At 47.4% G+C, this 20,450-nt stretch overlaps 1 protein-coding gene across 1 annotated transcript in view; it reads right to left on the bottom strand.

Annotated features, from left to right (window-relative positions):
• Window positions 1-350: 350 nt before the first annotated feature.
• insyn1 (inhibitory synaptic factor 1) overlaps window positions 351-20,450 on the bottom strand; it is a 72,410-nt gene continuing 52,310 nt past the window's right edge. The window contains exons 2-4 of the mRNA XM_076292894.1: window positions 1,276-1,460; window positions 744-1,074; window positions 351-689 (exon numbers count right to left, since the gene is read on the bottom strand). Of these exons, the coding sequence (XP_076149009.1) occupies window positions 351-689; window positions 744-1,074; window positions 1,276-1,460 (855 nt within the window). The remainder of the gene's footprint in view (window positions 690-743; window positions 1,075-1,275; window positions 1,461-20,450) is intronic.

Below are 20,450 nucleotides of genomic sequence, written 5' to 3'. Positions count from 1 at the left end.
CAGGGGCGGTCATTTTGGTCCACCTACCAACCCCTTTCCTTCTCCAGACTGCTTCACGGGTCATTGGCTAAGCACTTCCTTTCCCTTCCCCCTCCCCCCTCGCATGTGGCTAATCTCAACCCGTATATCCCTGAGCCTTTGAATGACTTTAGGTAGTCGAGTGTGTTTTTTTGTATTCCCATATATCATTTATTTATTTTAGTAATTAATTAATTATTTTGTGTATTAATCTATGATCTATGTAATAGTATTAAATATGTATACAGTTCTTTTTTTTTCCGTATAGAGTATTTTTTTTTCTTTTCTTTTCTTTGTACTCTTTTATGTTTTTCATAAAGTATAGAGTCCTCTCAGTGGTCCTTCGTTTTCTGTTTAGCGGGGACGTAGGGCAGGACAGTCTGCGTGCTCTTGTCGGACACAGTCTGCGTGCTGCTGTTGCGCAGCAGCTTCTTCCGGCACGAGGGCTGCAGTAGCCCCTTCCGTCCCAGCGAGTGAGTCCCCAGCGGCAGCCGGCCCACGAGCGACGGGGCCGTGGACGCCGCCGAGGCGGGGTCAGTCAGACAGTTGTGGAGTCTGGAATGTTCCGTGGCAGCGGAGGAGATGAGCGAGGAGAGGGGCGGTACGGGGGAGCAGGCGAGGGGGCTGAGCTCGCTGTCCGTGTCCGGCGTGCAGCAGTCCCGCTTATCGTCCTCGTCGTCCTCTTCGTCCTCCTCCTCCTCGTCCTCGTCTCCGTCCTCGCCCACGCCGTACGCCTCCTCCTCTTCCTCCTCCTCCTCGTCCTCGTCGTCGTCGCAGCAGAGTGCGTGGTAGAGGATCTTGTCGCTGAAGCGAACGCGCTCTCGCGTGCCTGAGGTCCGCGACGTCTTCTGGCTGTGCGTGGAGCTGGAGGCTTCCTCGCTGGACGAGTCCGGCGTGACGATCAGCGGCCCGTTGGGGATGATGGGGACTCCCCCGTTCATCTGCGAGTAGGCCGACGTGGGGCCGGTGGAGGTGCCGGTGGTGGTGGTGGAGGGGGGCGGGGAGACAGAGGACGGGGATACCAATCCCCCTGTCCGTCCGGGGCCCGACCCCGACCCCGAGTCCGAGTTCTCATCTCCGGTCTGAACGGCCGTCGTCGAGGCTCTCACGCCCACCGACTTTGTCCTCGTTACTGCTCCTCCTCGTCCTCCACCTTCACCTGCTCCGAGTCTTGACCCCGACCCAGGGCCCGATCCCGGTCCGGCCCCGGGTACAGTGGAGGTGGAGGTGGAGGCGGAGGCAGAGGCGGAGGCAGAGGCCTCCAGATAGTTGCAAAACTTCCAGCTGTCGGAGAGCAGGTCGTGGCTGAGGAAGTCCAGCCGGAAGGCCTCTCCCAGGCCCCGCTCGCTGCTCGACGTGCTGCTCGCTGTGGCCACCGTCCAGTCGTCCGGCTCCAGGTCGAAGTCAAAGTCCGACGTCAGCTTGTCGATCTGACCCACCACCTGAGAGGAGGAGAGAAGGAGAGAAGACAGGGTAGAGGGAGGGAATGCAGAAGAGAGCAAGAGAGAGGAATGGGATTGAAGGCCAATGAAAAGCAAAGGATGAAGAGAGGAGATAGAAGAAAAGAAGGGGAAAGAGATGGCCGAATAGAAGAGGAGGATGCAGGAGACGAGATGAGAGAGGAAGGCGAGGTCAGGAAAAGGAGGAGAATAAGAGGTGAAAAGAGAAGGAGGGAAAAGAGAAAAGATGGGGAAGAGAAGACACGTAACAGGACAGTCATTTAGAAGCATAGCATAGATGTATCATCTACATTGTCAGAGGCTCTCATTTTGTGGCAGTAAAATGATACAGCAGTTTTATCACCAGGCACCTCAGCTGGCTCTGTACACGTCATCCACATTCACTCGCCAGCATATCTATCATCGAATGCTCCTGAAAATAGCACTGGGTCACAGGCTCACTGTACATTACCAGGTCGTGTCGGACTGTTCATCATGGCAGTGAGAGATAAACATTTATGGGATGCAGCAAAAAAACAATAATTGCATTGGAGGAGCCATTGATTTGTGTTGATTTGCTGAAAATGAAACGCGAGGCTCGCACACTTGACATTTGAGAGCAGTAATCAAGACACTGGGCTTCTCCGATAATCTGTTATGAGCAGAAAACGCCAAACATTTTCTTTAGTGCAAAATCAATTTCCCCGAGCCGTTGGGTTATCATTGCTGCAATGCATTAGGCTGCCAGATTTGGATTCACGGCCATCTCTGCAGCCCAGTGATTGTGGAAGCACTTCCTGGAGATCTACGAGTCGTGAACCTCTCGCTCATCAGCCCGGCCAAATACTAGTACCGTTAGGCGGCGTGGATTTAAAGGAGGATCATTATCAACCATAAATAAGTTGCATCGGAGCAGCGAGTGCAACTGTAATTTCCCCGTTAATGTGCCGGATTAACCTACCTCTCCATTCTTCCGCTGGGTGCTTTTTAAAAGCGCAATTAAACGCGTCCTGAGGACCAGAATAAACAGAGGCGGTGATTGCAAGGTGCAGGATGCGCTGGATGAAGCGTCTGATTGCACAGGTGATTTCTCCTCCAGAGCCATCTGTCTCTCTGACAGGGCACTCGGTTCAAGTAAACACGCTGCTTTCTACGTGGCCCGACAACCTGTTAAGGGCACCAATCATGGCTAATTAAAGGCTAAAACTTATTTTGATTGGGTGGCTGGTGACTGTTCGGAGAGAGCGGTGTTTCTGTTTCTAATTGAGGCTTGCTTGATTATACACAAGTGCAGTCACAAGGTGTCAAAAGACGTGGCATGTCTATATGTGTATTTTCTTTGCTCGTCTCAACACAACACCTTGCTTCTTCAACCAGCGGAAGACACTGTTCGCTTTCGAGGTGAAGGTTTTTGAGGTTGATAATGTACTGTAAGTCTCTCTTGGACTGCATAGGGCTCGTTAAGATAAGTTATCTTTAATTACGCCTCTGGAGTGAACACATGACTGCTGCACCATGAGACTTTAAATTAGCTTAGGCTAGAGTGGCTAGAGTCCCTCTATCTCCAACTCCCACAGTAACAATGAAGAACTGGATGGATTATCAGAGGATTATCTAGGCATGTTGAAGCAGGGAATGCCCAACATTTGGGACAAGGGAACAGGCGCCACCAGATCCCTATGCCTCCCTCTACGCTTGGGGATCTTACTGTATATCCAGCAGTGCTGGACCCATAGGTGGGAAATTATGTGCAAAGACCAAAGAGACCAGTCCAATATGTGCCGGCTATTCTAAACGCTTCCTTTGCAGGCAGTTTGTTTAAATCACCCTCCGTGAACACTCAATTATCGCTTTCTGTGTTACACATACTGTACGCACGTTCAGTTCATTTAGCTCTGTGTGTGAACTACATAATGTGTGATATAATATAATACAATACAACACAACACAACACAAACTGCCTGACATGATTTGTCTCCTAGATAAGAGTGGCACATAAATCCGCGCGTATAGCGCTCTCCTCAGCCTAACGCTGGGTGAAGGGAACTCACACTCCCGCAAATGATGTGTGAGCACAGACAACAACGTGGAGGCACTAACGCGGGCGGAACAGCGAGCCCACAGGGGACGAGATGGCTTTGTTTAGCTGATTACTCACTCCCAAAGAGAAGGAGGGAGACCAGGGAGAGAGAGAAGAGGATTTAATTTAAAGCCACGCCGTGTCATTTTTTTGCTGTTGAGGTGTTTGTCTTGGTAGGCTGTTGTATTAAAACATCTTCAAATTCAATTTGATGGCATATGGTGAGAGGAAGAGAGATAAATGCAATGCTGTTCCCATTGGCTGCTGTGGTTATGCACTATGTAGTATTGGGATTCATTACAGAGACTTTGCAACCCTGTCGTAAGATAATTATAAGTAAGTATATATACTCTTTTGATCCCGTGAGGGAAATTTGGTCTCTGCATTTAACCCAATCCGTGAATTAGTGAAACACACACAGCAACACAGTGAGGTGAAGCACACACTAATCCCGGCGCTGTGAGCTGCCTGCAACCACAGCGGCGCTCGGGGAGCAGTGAGGGGTTAGGTGCCTTGCTCAAGGGCACTTCAGCCGTGGCCCACTGGTCGGGGCTCGAACCGGCAACAAGTCCAGAGTGCTAACCAGTGGGCCACGGCTGCCCTGCCCTGTACAGCCCAATGTCTACAGATGTAGCCTATTGTTCTCACACAGTCTGCCGATCTTTTACAGTGCTAGTGCCACTGCTGGTGTTTGTAAGTAAAGTCTGATGACTGTGTGCTAGTTACCTTGCTTGTTTTAGAAAAAAACCTCCACAGATGCTAAAATGCCTCTTTAATCATTACGTGCACACACACACACACACACACACACACACACACAGCTGCTTATGAAAGTAATGTATTGAGCTCATTTGACAAGTTGACCTGTTCATGGACGCTCAGTCTTTGCATTGTGCATGCCTCGTCCTTTTATTTGTTTCATATATCCAAAAATCATGTTTCATTATGAGCAGCAGATGCACTTTCTGGGGAACGCTAAGCTTGCAGTGACATCCTGGTGAGATGGTGCTACACTCAATTGCACAAATGATGTTTGTGGCTGCACAGGGCCTCTTCCTTATCTACTGTGTGTCTATCGCCCCCCCCTCCCCCCCTTATTTTCTCTCTTTCTTTCTTTCTTTCTTTCTCTCTCTGCCTTCTCTCTCCCCTTGTGTGGCTCTGTGGTATGATGTGACCTGGCAGATTTGTTGCATGCTGCAGAGTGACTGCTAGGCCTACTCCGACTTGACAATAGAATTGTAATGAGCGCGGCAAGCTGTGCAGCGGTTTGCTCCTAGTGTCCTCGGCCTGCAGCACAAGGAGTAATTTAAGCCCGCTACCCGTCTGGGCTTAACAGGGCCGCTAAATCTTTTCGGTTGCAGAAGGGGAACAATGCGGCTGTAATCTGGCCGTCTTTTCCTCAAGCACGGTCCGGTGTGTGTTTGTGCGTGTGTGTGTGTTTGTGTGTGTGTGTGTGTGTGTATGTGTGTGTGCGTGCGCACAAGTGAGTTGTTCTCACGGCAGGAGTGAATTATTGGGTAAACAGATTGGCTAACCGCGAAGGATGAATGAACACATCAGGCACAAGTCATTAGCGCAGCAACACACTGTGTTTTAAATGGAAGAAGCACAATGCGCTGCCTCAATAGTAATTATAGGCTGTGGAAAGGAAATCACATGCCTTTGTTGGGATTTGACTTTTTTTTTTTTTTTATTCTTATATTTATTTTTTTATATGGCGGCAGGAGCCGGGTTTGAAGGCGGCACGCACCCAGCTGTACGCCGCCGCTGTGAGCTTCCCCTCCGCGCTGCGCCGCTTCGCTCTGTGCCTCGTCTCTCTTTTCCCCAGAGGCGCTGAGGTGATGTTTGCCTTCCCGTTGGAAAATTACATACCGCCGCCGCGCCCAAACTGCCACGATGCGAACGCACCGCATGCTAATGATCTAGTCTTTTCAGCTGCGTGCTCGGCACGTCGGTTATTTTTGGATAAATGGCTATTTAGTCTTCTTTGGTGTCTCTCTGTGTGTGTGTGTGTGTGCACTCATGTGTGTGTGTGTGTGCGTGTGTGTGTGTGCGTTTCCTGTTTGTTAAAATGGGTGAACTAAATGACTAAAAGTGAGCGAATAAAGAGAGACGACTCTACGAACAACACGGAGTGTCTTACAGCAGTGTTTTTTTTTTATCCCGCTCGTTTGCATAGAGCTATTTGCCAGATGTTGTTAACAGCCCTCATATCTGCAGAGTCTGGCACAGATATGGCCCTGATCTGGCTGCCAGGTGCACGATCGGGAGAGGGCGTATGCTTGTGGGGTCCTATCGCATTACTGACGCTGAAGCAGTTAGTAGTGAAGATGGAAAAAGACACTCGCAAACATACATACTCACACACACACACACACACACACACACACACACGCAGGTGTACAAAAAAGATACACGCAGATACATCTACATCAGGGCCAGGAAGCCCTTCAAAGTGATTCACTATCTGGAGTGCTGAAGTAAATTAAATTAACACACACAAAGAATTCAAGAGACAAATTAAAAGTCCAGTCCTTGGCCCGTCTGTCTGGTGTCTGAGTGGCGGTCGGTCATGCTGGTCAGTCAGGCTGGCGGTGGGGGAGCTGGACTGTGCTATGACCGGTGCAGTTTACAGTTTGCGCCCACAAGCGTGCCAAGAACCAGACACCGCAGCCAGTTATGTTAAAGAGCCTGGGGCCAGGGAGCGAATGGCGCCCTCATCTCTCTCTCTCTCTCTCTCTCTCTCTCTCTCTCTCTACATCTCCTTCTAACGCTCTCTCTCTCTACTGTACAGTATCTATCTGTCTCTTTCTCTCCGTCACAGAGTGCGTGTAAAACTGGCAGCTTACACTCACTTAAAACAGCCCCCTCATACGCAGCTTTTGTGAAAACAGCTGCTACGATTTGTGAACAGAACCAAGCAGACCTCACCCAACCAGGCACAGAGCTGTCCACCACTGAAATGGACAAGCAGAACCAACACACACACTCTCTCCCTCCCTCCCTCCTTTTCTCTCTGTCCTTCTCTCTCTCCCTCTTTCTCCCTCTTTCTCTGTCCCTCTCCCTCTCTCTCTTCCTCTCTCTTAGAGAAAAGCCAAGTTCACAAGATGTGAACCTGTCAGTAAAAACTATAGCCACGCCCAGATCTACTCCATTACCGACAAACACAGAGAGAGGAAGTGAGGGAGGAAATGACATCATGCTCAGAGATCACCTGGGCAACAACCAGATAGGTAGCATGGTGAGATCATGATGTGTCTGTAATGTACAATATCACCATTCATTGGATCCAACAACTGACACCTGAGTGTTTGGATTCATAGTTAGTTCACAATATGTTCAAACTATTATGAAATGCTGACTAATTATGGAGTAATATTTTGTCAGTACACAGACTCAAACAGCCAAACATAGTACATGTCAGATTCCACGCTAGCAGTCAAAATGCTAATAATAAGATCAAATATCACACCATAATGCTAGCCAAATGCAGAGAGAGAGAGAGAGAGGTGGAGGATGGATAATCTTTGAAAAGGGGCATGTGCTTCACCCCATGTCCTGTTAAGGGGATGACTAAAGTGTGCCCTATCTTAAGTGTGTGTGTTTGTGCGTGTAAGGCCACACTTTAGTCATCCCCTATCTTAAGTGTCTGTCTGTGTGTGTGTGTAAGTAAGGGGATGACTAACGTGTGTCCAGTCTTAAGTGTGTGTGTGTGTGTGTGTGTGTAAGTAAGAGGATGACTAAAGTGTTTCCGGTCTTAAGTGTCTTGGGGTCACTCGGAGTGACACTCCTGAGAGTGTATGCACACGCTGTGTGTTTGACTTCCCCTGTTGCCAGGAGACTGTTCCGTTGCCACTGTCTGCGTTTATCTGTGGGCCGGTGTTTACTCAGAGGCTTGCTAAAAGTAATTTCATTTTTGACATGTTTACAGTCTTCAGTAAATATCCTCCCTCCCATTGAGACTAATAGGGCTACAATTTTGTTTTTCATTTTTCAGGATGTATTGCAATTAGAATGTCCACAATGATTGGTATTTGCAGCACTCAACACACTCGTGCTACGTCTACTATATCCTGTCAGGCTATCTCCCTCTGAGCTGAAGAGTTTGTATGAAAAAACAAACAGATTTATTTATTGATTGATTTATTATCTGATTGGTTTCCAGAATGTAATACATAATATTATACCAATACCATAATACAACATCTTCTCCAACTCTCCTTTGAAAAATGGTGATAAACATCTCACATAGACTCCTTCTATGGTAAGCTTAGGTCTTTAAAGTACTTACATCTTCTTCAACTACTGCACAGAAATCCCTATTCTAATTGGAATCACTAATGGCCTCCTAAACGTCATTTATTCCTTAACTGCACACTCGTCAGACATTAATCACAAGCGGCGGTATCTCAGCGGCCAGAAATAGTCTGGACAGCCCTGTCGTCACGATCGGCAGCGCAACTGCAGACGATATCTCCAGAGCGCTTCAGCTTGTGGTAAGAGATGAAGGACTGCACTAAAGAATCAGTCTGCAGTGACAGCAACTGCAGTCCACAAAATACGGACATTTCCGCTTGAGAAGGAATTATAAATAATAATAATAATAATAATGATAATAAAAACATCCTAAAAGTCATCAAGAAGTTTCCCCACTCTTCAGGAAGTGTCTTGCTGGTTCATTATGAGACAGAACGCCTCAGGTCTTTTTGTTATCGTTTCTGAGAATCGCTCCAAAACACTGGCCACTGCAGGGCTTATTAAGATTTGTCTTAATGTCATTTTAATCTCCGCACGCTGGCCCTTCGGCCCCGGCCCCTTTTCTCTGCGCTCCCGCTGCTTACTGCCCGCCTTGTGTCGCCTCGGCAGAGCTGACAGTCTGGAGCAGTGGGCAATTAGCGCGGCAGCCCCACCCACCGACACCGCAAGCAAATATTAGTTTTAATGGGTTTCCCTCACGCAGTGTCCTGCTCCCTTCAACTCTTGCATTCTTCTCACGGTATGTGTTTTTTTCTTTAGTTTACTTTATTTGTTTTCCCCTTCCTTCCGCCTCGCCATCTCATTACCTTCATCCCTCGCTCTCTCGCTCTTTCCCTCTCCTCCATTCTCTCTTCCTCTTGCTCTCTCGCTCTTTCCCTCTCCTCCATTCCCTCTTCCTCTCGCTCTCTCGCTCTTTTCCTCTCTTCCCTTTTCCCTGTTTTCTGTGTGTGTGTGTGTGTGTGTGTGTGTGTGTGTGTGGGGGGGGGGGGGGGGGGGGGGGGGGGTTCTACTAAGAAACTAACCTTAGTGATGAATTTGATCATAATGAAGTTGAATTTATGTGTGTGTGTGTGTGTGTGTGTGTGTCTGGGTTTGTAAGTCTTGGTTGTATGCATGCCTGAGTAACTGAGTTTGAGACGGAGACAGATGTTTTGAGTGTGTGTGTGTGTGTGTGTGTTGGAGAGCATCTTCACTGCATTTCTCAAGTTCTGTGTGTATAATTCGGGTCAGGTGTCCTCTGATTGGTCGACCGTGCGGTGCGGAGGATGAATTGGGGCCTTTGAAGAGGTCCCCACGAGCGACACGGCCTAATTACTCTGTCAGGCCCACCAGCGTAAGTCTGTCTGCTCATTAGCCCAGGAGAAAGCACTGCAATGCCACTGACCCCCACACACACACTTCTATGTCTGTACAGCAATAACACACACACACACACACACACACACACACACACATACTGTACGCACACACATATACACTTGAGTATGTTTCATCCATCTCAAGAACAGGAAGGAGATATGAAGACAGAGGATGAATAACCTCCTTCTCCCATGTAAAGTTTTGGGAGCGGCAACAACAGCTGTTTCACATTTCTACTGCACTACTGAGTGGTGGAGTGAAACAGAACTGTAAAGCAAGGATGTGTCTCTGTGTGTGTGTGTCTGTGTTTGTGTGTGTGTGTGTGTGTGTGTGTGTGTGTGTGTGTCTGCATCTTCATAAATGTGTATGCTTGTGTGTGTGTGTGTGTGTGTGTGTGTGTGTTTGTGTGTCTGTGTTTGTGTGTGTGTGTGTGTGTGTGTGTGTGTGTGTGTGTGTGTGTGTGTGTGTGTGTGTGTGTGTGTGTGCATCTTCATAAATGTGTATGCTTTGTGTGTGTGTGTGTGTGCTTGTGTGTGATGCATCTCATCAGAAGTGCTAATAAGATGAGAGCCACAGGGACGAGCCTCATCCACGTGTTGAGGAGCCATGATGCCCAGCAATATAATAGGAGCAGTTGGACATGATTGTGGTAGGGAGAGGCTCGCATGGCCAAGAGCAAGGATTGGTGTTCAGAATTAGGGTTTGGGTTGGTCAACAGAGCTTTGATGAGCAGGGATCGGTGTGTAGAATTAGGGTTAGGGTTTGGGTTGGTCAACAGAGCTTTGAAGAGCAGAGATCGGTGTGCAGAATTAGGGTTAGGATTTGTGTGTGTCAACAGAGCTTTGAAGAGCAGCGATCGGTGTTTAGAATTGACCGTTCACAAATCCCCGCCCAGTTGAAGTGGCTCTGCAATGTAGGCTATGTTTCCGTTTTTGTCAGCACCATGTTCCTTACATGACATGGCCCAGTGTCCTTGTAACATGCATGCAAGTCTATCTAGCACAGCTAATATCAATATCAGTAAATCACACTCGCCTCCCATTTAAAGTTTGTCCCAACAAAGCTAGATATTAATTTGTATACATGTGTCTCCATGTCATACTGCAGACTTTCAATGTACTAATGAGTAAATGATTGTGAATGTATTTAGGTCCGTGGCTCTCTAAAAGAGCCTCTTGTGCTGTAGCTTTTACAGACAGTCTTAACAGCTACCATTGCATTTCTAGACAACTCCGGTCTGAGTTTGACGGGCGTAGTAACAATAACTAGGAGGCGCGTCTTTTGTGAATGGTCAATTAGGGTTAGGGTTTGGGTTGGTCAACAGAGCTTTGATGAGGAGGATGGACAGAGGCGCCTTTCTTGGTCATATCTTCCTGTCTAGCTGAGGTACCCAGCGACTCAATCAAGAGTGGATACCGGCCAGCTAACTAGGGAGAACACAGACACACATGGAACTTATTGTTAATGCATTAAACAGCCACGCATTAAATAACCACATAAATAAGAACATCAAATCACATCAAACACAACGCAACAGCAGTACCCAAGTGGCTTCATGTGCTAATTGGTCCGTGTCTGACACTGACGTGAGTAATGCAGGGAATTCAAAAATCAACCCAAAGTGTTCTTTAATTCTCTGCTTTGGCTTCCTCTGCACACTGAACATCTGGGGTGACACTGAAGACACTGAAGCATCTCTGAATTCTGCTATGCTCTGCTCTGCCTAGAATCTGACAGAGGCTGCGAGGAGTGTTTTATAAAGAGCCAGGCCCGGGTGGGGGGAGGGGGATGGGGGGGAGGGGTAGGGGGCCGCATGCTGCGAATCATAAAAGAGAGGAAAAAATGAAAGAGAGATAGGCAGAAGAGAAGAGGAAATGGGGATACAGAAGGAGATGGAAAAAGAGTGATTGAAACGGGGAGAGAGAGAGAGTGGAAGAATGAGCTAGAATTGAGAGAGAGAGTGTGTGAGAGAGCAAGAGAGAGAGCGAGAAAGAGAGAGTGAGATGGCTTCCATAGAGAATAAAGGGAGAAATGGGTGGCCAATCCGGTGGTAAATCCTCCTGCATCTTAGCCATCGCACCCGCTACGCTAAACGGAAGTCAGCCAGCGAGGAATCCATCCAATCACATTACATCTCCAAAACCAGCTCAGACTAACAGACCTACCAGTGTGCATGTGCGTGCGTGTGTTTCTGTGTGTGTGTGCTTGTGGAAGTTTGAGAGTGTGCGTGTCTGTGCTTGTGTGTGTGTGTGTGTGTGTGTGTGTGTGTGCTTTGTGTGTGTGTGTGTGTGTGTGTGCTTGTGGAAGTGTGTGTGTGTGTGTGTGTGTGCGTATGTGTGCTTGTGGAAGTTTGAGAGTGTGCGTGTGTGTGTGTGTGTGTGTGTGTGCTTGTGGAAGTGTGTGTGTGTGTGTGTTTGTTTGTTATACTGCTTGCTGTGTTTATTTTTCATTCCATATGTACTCACTTTTCCCTTGATTTGATAGTCTGTTCAATTTTTCGCTTCGTTATGATTTGATATCCAATACAAGTGTACACACACATATCTCCAACCCCCTCTCTCTCTCTCTCTCACACACACACTCTCTTGTTCTGCGTATTGTACAGTGATGGTGGTTAACCTACATAGTGATGGTCTAATATGGAGTATCTGGCGCATGAGCCGAAGAAGGGCTCTGGGTTGGTGACAGTTTAATTAGACACTAAGGCAATGGGAGCACAGAGGAAAACGTCTTAATAGGAGCTTTGTTAGTGTCTCATTAAGTGACATGCATTTCTCAATCCCTTGACACATGCATCGTGCTACTCTACAAAGGCTTTTGTTGTAAGTGTCAATGTGTGTGTGTGTGTGTGTGTGTGTGTGTGTGTGTGTGTTTATGGTTTGTGTGTGTGTGTGTGTGTGAATGCACATGTGTAAATGTGTGTGTGTGGTGGTGTGTGTGTGTGTGTGTGTGTGTGTGTGTGTGTGTGTGCGCGCGTGTGTGTGTCTGCGTGTGTGTGGCTTGTGAGTGACAAAGGCTTTTAAAACAAAAAGGCACCCAACCTGTGACTCAGACTCTGTGCCCCTCCCCCTTCTGGGGGCCTCTCTGCCTTCCCTTTGATTTACAGTTCAAATGGAGGGACACAGACAGAGAGAGGGAGAGAGAGAAAGAGGGAGGGAGAGAGAGAAGGAGAGAGGGAGCGAGAGAGAAACGGTGAGAGAGTGAGGAAGACAGAAAGCGCTTTCAGATATAACCTCCGGAGTATATGAGGAGGTTTGTCAAACGGAGGTCCTACCCTTCGGATGATTCAGATATGATGCTAACCTGCTGACCTAATACTGACCTTATACGGACGTATGTGTGAACGACATACACGCACATTACAGAATCTCCATGTGGTTGTGGTGAGGGGTGGGGGCTTGTAGAGTTCACAAGATGCGAGACATGACGCAGAATATATGCGGCCGCTGCCTGACACAGCTGCTTTTTGTTTACAAAATGTAGCCTATGCATTATGTAGGCTAAAGAAGAGAAATCTATTGTGCATAGGCTAATACTTGAAATAGGCTAGTCACGTAAGTGCGCACTTGAAATTGACCTAGCCTACAGTATTTGTATGTGTGCTTCAAATAAACACATTTATCTGTTTTCAACGTTATGTACCAGAATTAGCTATAGAACCCCAAATCTGGTTTGCGTTGGAGAGAGAGCATGCACAAACTTTATGGTAGGCTACCAGCCAATTCAGTAGGCTAACTGAAGACTTCAAGATCATACAACGTTTTTAAGCAACAAACAAAATACTAACATTAATAACAGTGAAGTTGTTCGTTTTTTCATGGTTTATTTTTTCCAAAAGCATCCTCTCCCCATGTGTAGCATTTACGTAAGGAGCTTGGAACAAAGTTGGGTTTTCTTCGTTTTCATTTTCTCTAGGCATATATGCGCAGCAAATATCAGCGAGCTCAGCAGGTCATAAGGCTATCAATGAACAGAAAACCGTGTTGCTAACAATTTATTAAATAGCCTACTCCTGTTATTGTCGTCAACGACGTCGCTATAGGCTACTGCGTTTTCAGCGCCTTCTGCTTATGATGATTCAGTCTTCTGAATTCGTTTGTCCTTGCCATGCAGTTGTAGGCTAACGTGTCTCTAACGTTCCCTTCAGGTGTTCTATCAAAATGTTGTATGCCCTCATGGACAGTAGCTCCGTGATGTCGGCATCTTTCCAGGTCGGAGATTTTCTGGACAGCACTATTATGCCACTCCATCATAACACTGGCATTTAAGTCAGATCTAACCACATGGACGCACGAAAGAAACGTCACCAACACGCCCTCTCACTAGGTGTGATTTTAACCGCATGTTCTACTCCTCGTTCAGACACAGCACATTTACATAATGTCCGGAGGAAATACTAGGGGGGAGTAGTATAAACACCGGGTGAATTCGGACTTCCATATGACCAGTTATGTCGTTCAGATATACGGCCCCACCGTTTAACATCGGCAGAACCTCCGGTCTTACACGTATGTCTGAAAGCGCTTACAGAGGGAGAGACAGAGGGGGAGAGAGAAAGAATGAAAAAAGAGAGAGAGAGAGAGAAAGAAAGAGAGAGATAAAGAGAGAGAGAGAAAGACAGAGAGAGAGAGAGAGAGAGAGAGAGAGAGAGAGAGAGAGAGTGTGTGGGAGGCAGAGTGGATGGCATGGCGTGCACTTGTCTCGGAACGGGGCATCAGATCGATTGGCTGCTGGCATTTTGAGGTTCCCTTTGTAGTTTTACCCCGCAGTGCCATTTTAATAGGCGAACTCTCCCATTTAGTTTTATTGTGCAAACTCCATATATCATTACCCAGCCAATGTGGCCTGCACTGCCAGGAGAGACTGCAGCATCCACCAAGCAGGCTCGGCGAATCAAGAGGAAAAAAAAAAAAAAACAGCCGAGTATTTTTGTATTTTTCCTGCTGCTGTCATCATGGTCGAGCTGTGCACCTTCAATCAAATCCATTTCAGTGTGGTCGTATGGACAAGCCTTTTCCGATCGATGGGGCACTGATTTTTCAGCACAAGACATGGTTCGACCGGGTTATGGTTAGGCCGGGGAGGTGGGATTCCCAAATGTGTGAGCCTGTGTGTGCGTGTGGGTGTGTGTATGCATGCATGCGTGTCTGTGTGTTTGTGTGTGTGTGTGTGTGTGTGTGTGTGTGTGTGTGTGTGTGGTGTTGAGGCTAAACAGATAAATTATGTTCCCTCTGCCACCACTTCTCAGTCTCTTTTCATCCAATTAGCACCTCACCGACAGACAGACAGACAGGCAGACAGACAGACAGGCCTGAACCTACACCAACCCCATCACAATCACTTTCTGACACTCCACTCCACCCAAGCAGCCCAGACTCAGCTTTGCTCACAGTCCACAGCCTGTCTGCACAGCCACACATTACGGAGCAACTCATCAGATGCTGTGTCTCCTTGGTGAACAACAAAACACTTGTCTGACTATGTGGGGGGGGGGGGGGGGGGAATGTTGACGGCCCTAGTGGAACACACTGTGCGGTAATGAACTGATTTAGCGCAAAAGGAAGATCAGAAGAATAAATTGTCCGGATGAAAGCACACAGTCGAATAGTGTCGTTGATGAGCATCTGAAAGACTTGCTGTCTCCTCACCCAGGACTCAGTCGAACCACGGGAGGATGACAACTCTGAGGACAGGAAACCTTCCTCACCGCACTGATTGCCACCAGGCCTACAGTATTTGGCAGAGGTTGAACAGATTTGGTTTTCAGTACTACAGGGACACCTTCTGAGTAAAACAGCAGCGTTAAAAAGACTCTTTTCAAAAGAGACACATTTGCAGTGATGCATGCATGTAGCTGTTAGCAATCTCTCGTTTCTCTCCTGTGTGTGTGTGTGTGTGTGTGTGTGTGTGTGTAGCTGTTAGCAACCCCTCGTTTCCCTCCTGAACAAACAAAACTAGCAGACTGTAACAAGCCCACTCTCTTGTCACGCAATGAAGTGCAGTGTCACTTTGAGTCATCTTTTCATTACTGTGTCACACATTCATTTCTCTGCCTCTGGATTATCCCCATGAAACAAATCAAGCCAGTCGATACCGTATGAACACTAAGGAGCCTCTAAGAAAAGGACAACAACCCTTTTGTTCACCCTTTCATAACACAATTTCACAACTTCATTTCACAATTTCTTAAGCCTATAGACCAATAATATCTATTACACAAAGAGTTGCAAACCTATTACTTGATAGTCATTATACAAAGTCACTAAGTCAAATCAATGCAACTGTAAATGAATTAGGCAATTGCAACCCAGCTCATGATCTTATCATACACCATATCCTAAATAGAATCCATCAGTGGATTGTCACTGTGTTCATGATGGTGATTTTAAGATACTTTTTAACTGAAGGTATTGTTTTAGGTTCCATGTCAAATCTGGCATAGATCAGCAGGACACAGAGCTCTCCTGAGATGTACGTGTTTTTGGTCTCCATGCCGACGGGACTCGTTTGGACGTATTGGTTCAGGAAAATTCATTGCTATCGCTCCCAGCTTTTCTCTAGTGTGTGGCAATATGCATGGTGCAACTGACAGTCTGTCATGCTGCGTCTAAACTACAACACACCCCATAACCACACACACACACACACACACACACACACACACACACACACACACACCAACCGGCTCCTTCCGCCCCCTGTTTCCACCTCCACGTATGCCAGGACGTCTTTGAAATGTGATTACACCTGTACAGGAGCTAAAAAAAACACTTCCTGACACCGTGTGTGTGTGTGTGTGTGTGCGCGTGTAATGAACGTAAGGGGGAGTTTGGAGAGGCTGGAGCTGCAGAAGCACAGTAGGGACTGGATGGCTAATTTCCAACAACAACCGCTGCGTGATCCAGCCCACACCCCCTCCGTCAAACCCCCAGTCCCCACACCACAGCCCTCCTACCCCCCACTAGCCACTCAGGAGAGGCCATCTGGTGGCCACATACCTGTCTGTCTCACCTTCATACTCAAACATCACACACACACATACACACATACTTTCTCTCTCTCTCACTCACTCACTCACTCACGTGCACACAGACACACACACACACACACACACACACACACACACACACATATGCACGTGCACACACGCACACACACACACGCAGATACACACACACACACACACGCACACAATGCCTTCACCTGGTCTATATATAGATCCTGTGTTCCCCCGCCCACAGCCTGCCTGTCGTTAATGAAGTCCTAACATCCTTCACAGGGGTGCCTTGGAACAGTGAATCATCAGCACGATCAATTTCGGTCGCCTCATCACACACACACACACACACACACACACACACACACACACATATACAAACACACACACATTCCATAGATAAAGCATGGGCTTCATGGGCAAAAAGAAACCAGTTTCCAGTCTTTCTCTGTGCCTCTGCCTTGGTGTCTTGTGTGTGTGTGTGTGTTTGTGTCTCTCACACACACTTCTCTGTCCTATCATCCTCTCTCTGTTTTCCCTCTGTCACTCCCTCTTGCTCTCTTGCTCTATTGTTCTCTACATCTTTTCCACTTTCAATTCCTCCTCTTTCTCCTCTCCCTCCCTCCCTCCCTTTATTGCTCTCTCTCCATCTTTGTTTTCCCCCCTTCTCCTTCTCCGTCTCTCTTCCTCTCTGTCTCTGTGAACAACGCCTCAGGGATAGACATCCTCACACACTGTTTGACGCGCTTGCACACTCCTTGTGTGTCACCGACCTGTCACTGTGTGTGTGTATGTGTGTGTGTGAGAGAGAGAGAGAGAGAGGGAGAACTCCAGACTGTGGAGTGTGTGTGTAGACCACAGGTGAATCACACGGTTCCCTGTGTGTGTGTGTGTATGAGAGAGAGAGAGAGAGGGAACTCCAGACTGTGGAGTGTGTATACAGGTGAATCACACTGTTCCCTGAAAGCATGAGGACAGGTGACATAAAGCACACAGTGGTTTCAACGGAACACTTTCCTGAAAGGGGCACCCCTCCTAGTAAACAATTGCAATGAACATCCAATCAAATGACACAACCTCTCTAGCGTGCTCCGTGTAGCAGTGTGTTGACTGGCTGGAATAATATCTGGTCAAACCACGTTGTTTCCCACAATCAGCGTAGCCAATTTGTGACCAAAAAGCATGAACACTATGAAATGGAGCTCTGTAGGCCTACGCTATGTGAGTTCATTCAAATGCCTTTGAGGAGTGTCCCTGGTTGGACAAGGTAAGAACTGGCCTGGCCTGTGTATGAACACCGGAGGCATTTTAGTGTGAACACTAAACAGACAGCTGGATGGGGCCGTTACCTGATTTTGAACAAAAAGCGTGTTTGATTCTAAGGGTGGAATAGCATGGAAAAAAGAGGCCATTTGCTTTTGCTTTTACCAGGCGGTTCTATTCATTTGCAAAAAATTGCCATAGCGTGCAGACCACAGGGTTGCAGCCACATTACATCACTGCCATGACGGTCAGGTCATTCATAAATAATTATTTCATGTAAAGGCATCAGGTAGGGGAGCTGGGTAATCATTAAGGATCTCTTAATGCTGCCTTCCAAAAAAAACCTTTCAGGGGTGATTTGAAGGCATAAACACGGAAGAGTTATAGCAATTTCAAAAAATTCAGTCCTTGATGTATCACAGACTGCAGTCATGTATGACATTCAGTTATGATCTTACGCTCCAGGATTCCCTAATACATCTTTTATCCAGATTTAAGTGGACCCTTGGATTCTTAAGCTGCATTCAGACAAAAATACACTAGCTGTGGCTGAAGCCCAAGTAATATTCATGAAATTCAGAAACATGTAGCGACTACAGACTAAATAACCGCTGGCATCTACAGAAAACAACTCGAAAAGAAAGCTAAAGTAATATCAGCCTTTGAGATGTCAAGCGGTGGGGTGACAGTTAATGGCCACACAGTCTGTCTGAGTGGGGCTTTAGAGCAGAGTGTCCCCTCTGCAGTGGGAGTTTATTATAAGGGCTCAGTCCTGGCCCGAGACTGGACCGGACCCGGGCCAGACCTGTGCTGAGTCACCGCAGGGAGAACACACTGACACAGCACACAGGCGTCCCCTGTTGCAGGAGTGAGTGTGTGTGAGAGGGAGAGTGTTTTTGAGGGAGAGCGGAGAGCGTGCAATTATGTGTGTATGAGTGGGTGACGCTGCGGGACACGTTCCACTGCAGTCTACAGATGACCTCAATGGGATTTATGTACACACACACACACACACACACACACACACACACACACACACACACACACACACACACACACACACACACACACACACACACGTGTGCAAACATGAGTGTGAGAGACAGCAGTGTGTGTCGACGCTTTGTGAAAGTGACTCCAGTATGCCGCAGGTGTGAATGACCCTGGTGGGCGCCGCAGACTCAAAGTGACCCATCACCACTCCACCCGCTGTATGTTTACATTACGCATGCTGATGATGTCCTAGAAACACACACACACACACACACACACACACACACACACACACACTATCTGTGAACTATCTGTGAAAAGCTTAAGTCAGAACCAGGCTCAGTAAGAAACAAGAAAGTAACAGTGATGAAGCACGTTTAATTCACAGACTGTGAGGCTACAATGTACACACAATATCATGGAGACTATCTCTGATAGAGCGGTTTGTATGACTTCCTCTTGTATCTCAGCTTTTAACAAGCACTTTTGTTTTTATATTATTTATTTTCATTCTAAAGGTTCTTAACAAATAGAGTGCTTATGGCAAGTTGGCTTCAACTGCAGAAAGTCCTCCGGTACAGTATGTGTTTATATCTGTTTTAGTATCCACCGGCAACTGTGTAGATTTAGAACTCCAAGTATTCTGTTGATACTTTTTTGGTAATGATGGCGCCCTTAAGGCTTTTACCCACAATGCCTTGCTGATCTTGGAACAGTAACAAGATGACTCAGGATGTTGAGAGAAGCACAACATCGTTCTTAAACGAGTGATGTCACGTGCCAGTGTCGAAACCTATTTGGTGAACCTCTTCCTACAAAATAAAAGAAAGAGAATGCCTGTCAGCTCAGATGATGTTCTTTGGACGCGAGCAATTTTTCGGTGATCATTATTTGTTTTGCTTTGTTGAGTGGGTGAAGAGGAGGTAGAGGAGGAGGAGGTGGTGGAGGAAGAAGATGTGAATGAGAGTGTTGGCATTCAGGGGAATGTGACCTCATTGTCGCTTCTCTGGTGTTTGTCACACATACACACACACTTGCACATACACTCAAAACTAACGCACACAAACAAACCCACATATACAAACATGAGTGCATGTGCCTGTAATGAGAGAGCCTGAGGGTGAGAGTGACTAATGCGCACACACACACACACACACACACACACACACACACACACACAAAGCGCCTGTCTGTCTGTGAGTTTCTACAGCCACTCCAGAAATTATCACTGCCAACAACACTAGCCTAGCGCTAATCTCACTCGTAAGTGTCAGACGTGTGTGTGTGTGTGTGATGATGGGGTGGGCACTGCTGTGTTGGCACATAGGATGGAGTGGGAGCTACCACTCACCCTGGACAGGTTGGCTTGACCCCCCCCCCCCCCCCTTTAGGTGTTAGTCCCACACGCGCCAGTGTCCGCGTGATTCATGTACCAGTGACTCAGGAGTGTTACGCTGCAGCAACGATGCCAGCCGTGATGCCATCCGTGATCAAATGTCTCTGTGTGTGTGTATGTGTGTGTGTGTGTGTGTGTGTGTGTGTGTGTGAAGCACGGCACTAGAAACGTGTGACTGTGATCCCAAGGCAAGGCCAAACGATCTCCGCATCATCAAACCCCTCAGTGGTGCGGGTGAGCGCGCTGGTCCTCGAGTTCAGGGGTTTCATTAAGAGCCAGAGAGTGGCGGAGTAGAGGGACAGCACAGGACTAGCCAGCGTGACGCCAGGCCATTAGCTAACATGGACACAGAATGAATATTAAAGTGGCCAATTAACTGAGTGCCCTGTGTGTGTGTGTGTGTGTGTGTGTGTGTGTGTGCAGTGTATGTGTTTAGGCATTCTGTCTTCACTGTATTAGAGAGACAAAGAAAAATAAATCCATCTTTTCTTGCTTCCTCTCATTCTACTCTGGCTGTCTCTCTCCCTCCCTGTCACTACCTTTATCTTTCCTTCTCTGCATCCCTCTCCTTTTCTCCCTCTCCTCTCTATCCCTCTCCTTTTCTCCCCCTCCTCTCTATCCCTCTCCTTCCCTCTCTCCATCTGTGAG

This window comes from Alosa pseudoharengus, unplaced genomic scaffold (assembly GCF_046254945.1).
Source record: "Alosa pseudoharengus isolate Yale_2024_CS ecotype anadromous, Long Island Sound unplaced genomic scaffold, YU_APseudo_1.1 YU_APseudo_1.1_scf_19, whole genome shotgun sequence".
NCBI lineage: Eukaryota > Metazoa > Chordata > Actinopteri > Clupeiformes > Clupeidae > Alosa > Alosa pseudoharengus.
The sequence above is the reverse complement of the archived record's forward strand: the minus strand, read 5'-3'. Positions and strand labels throughout refer to the sequence as shown.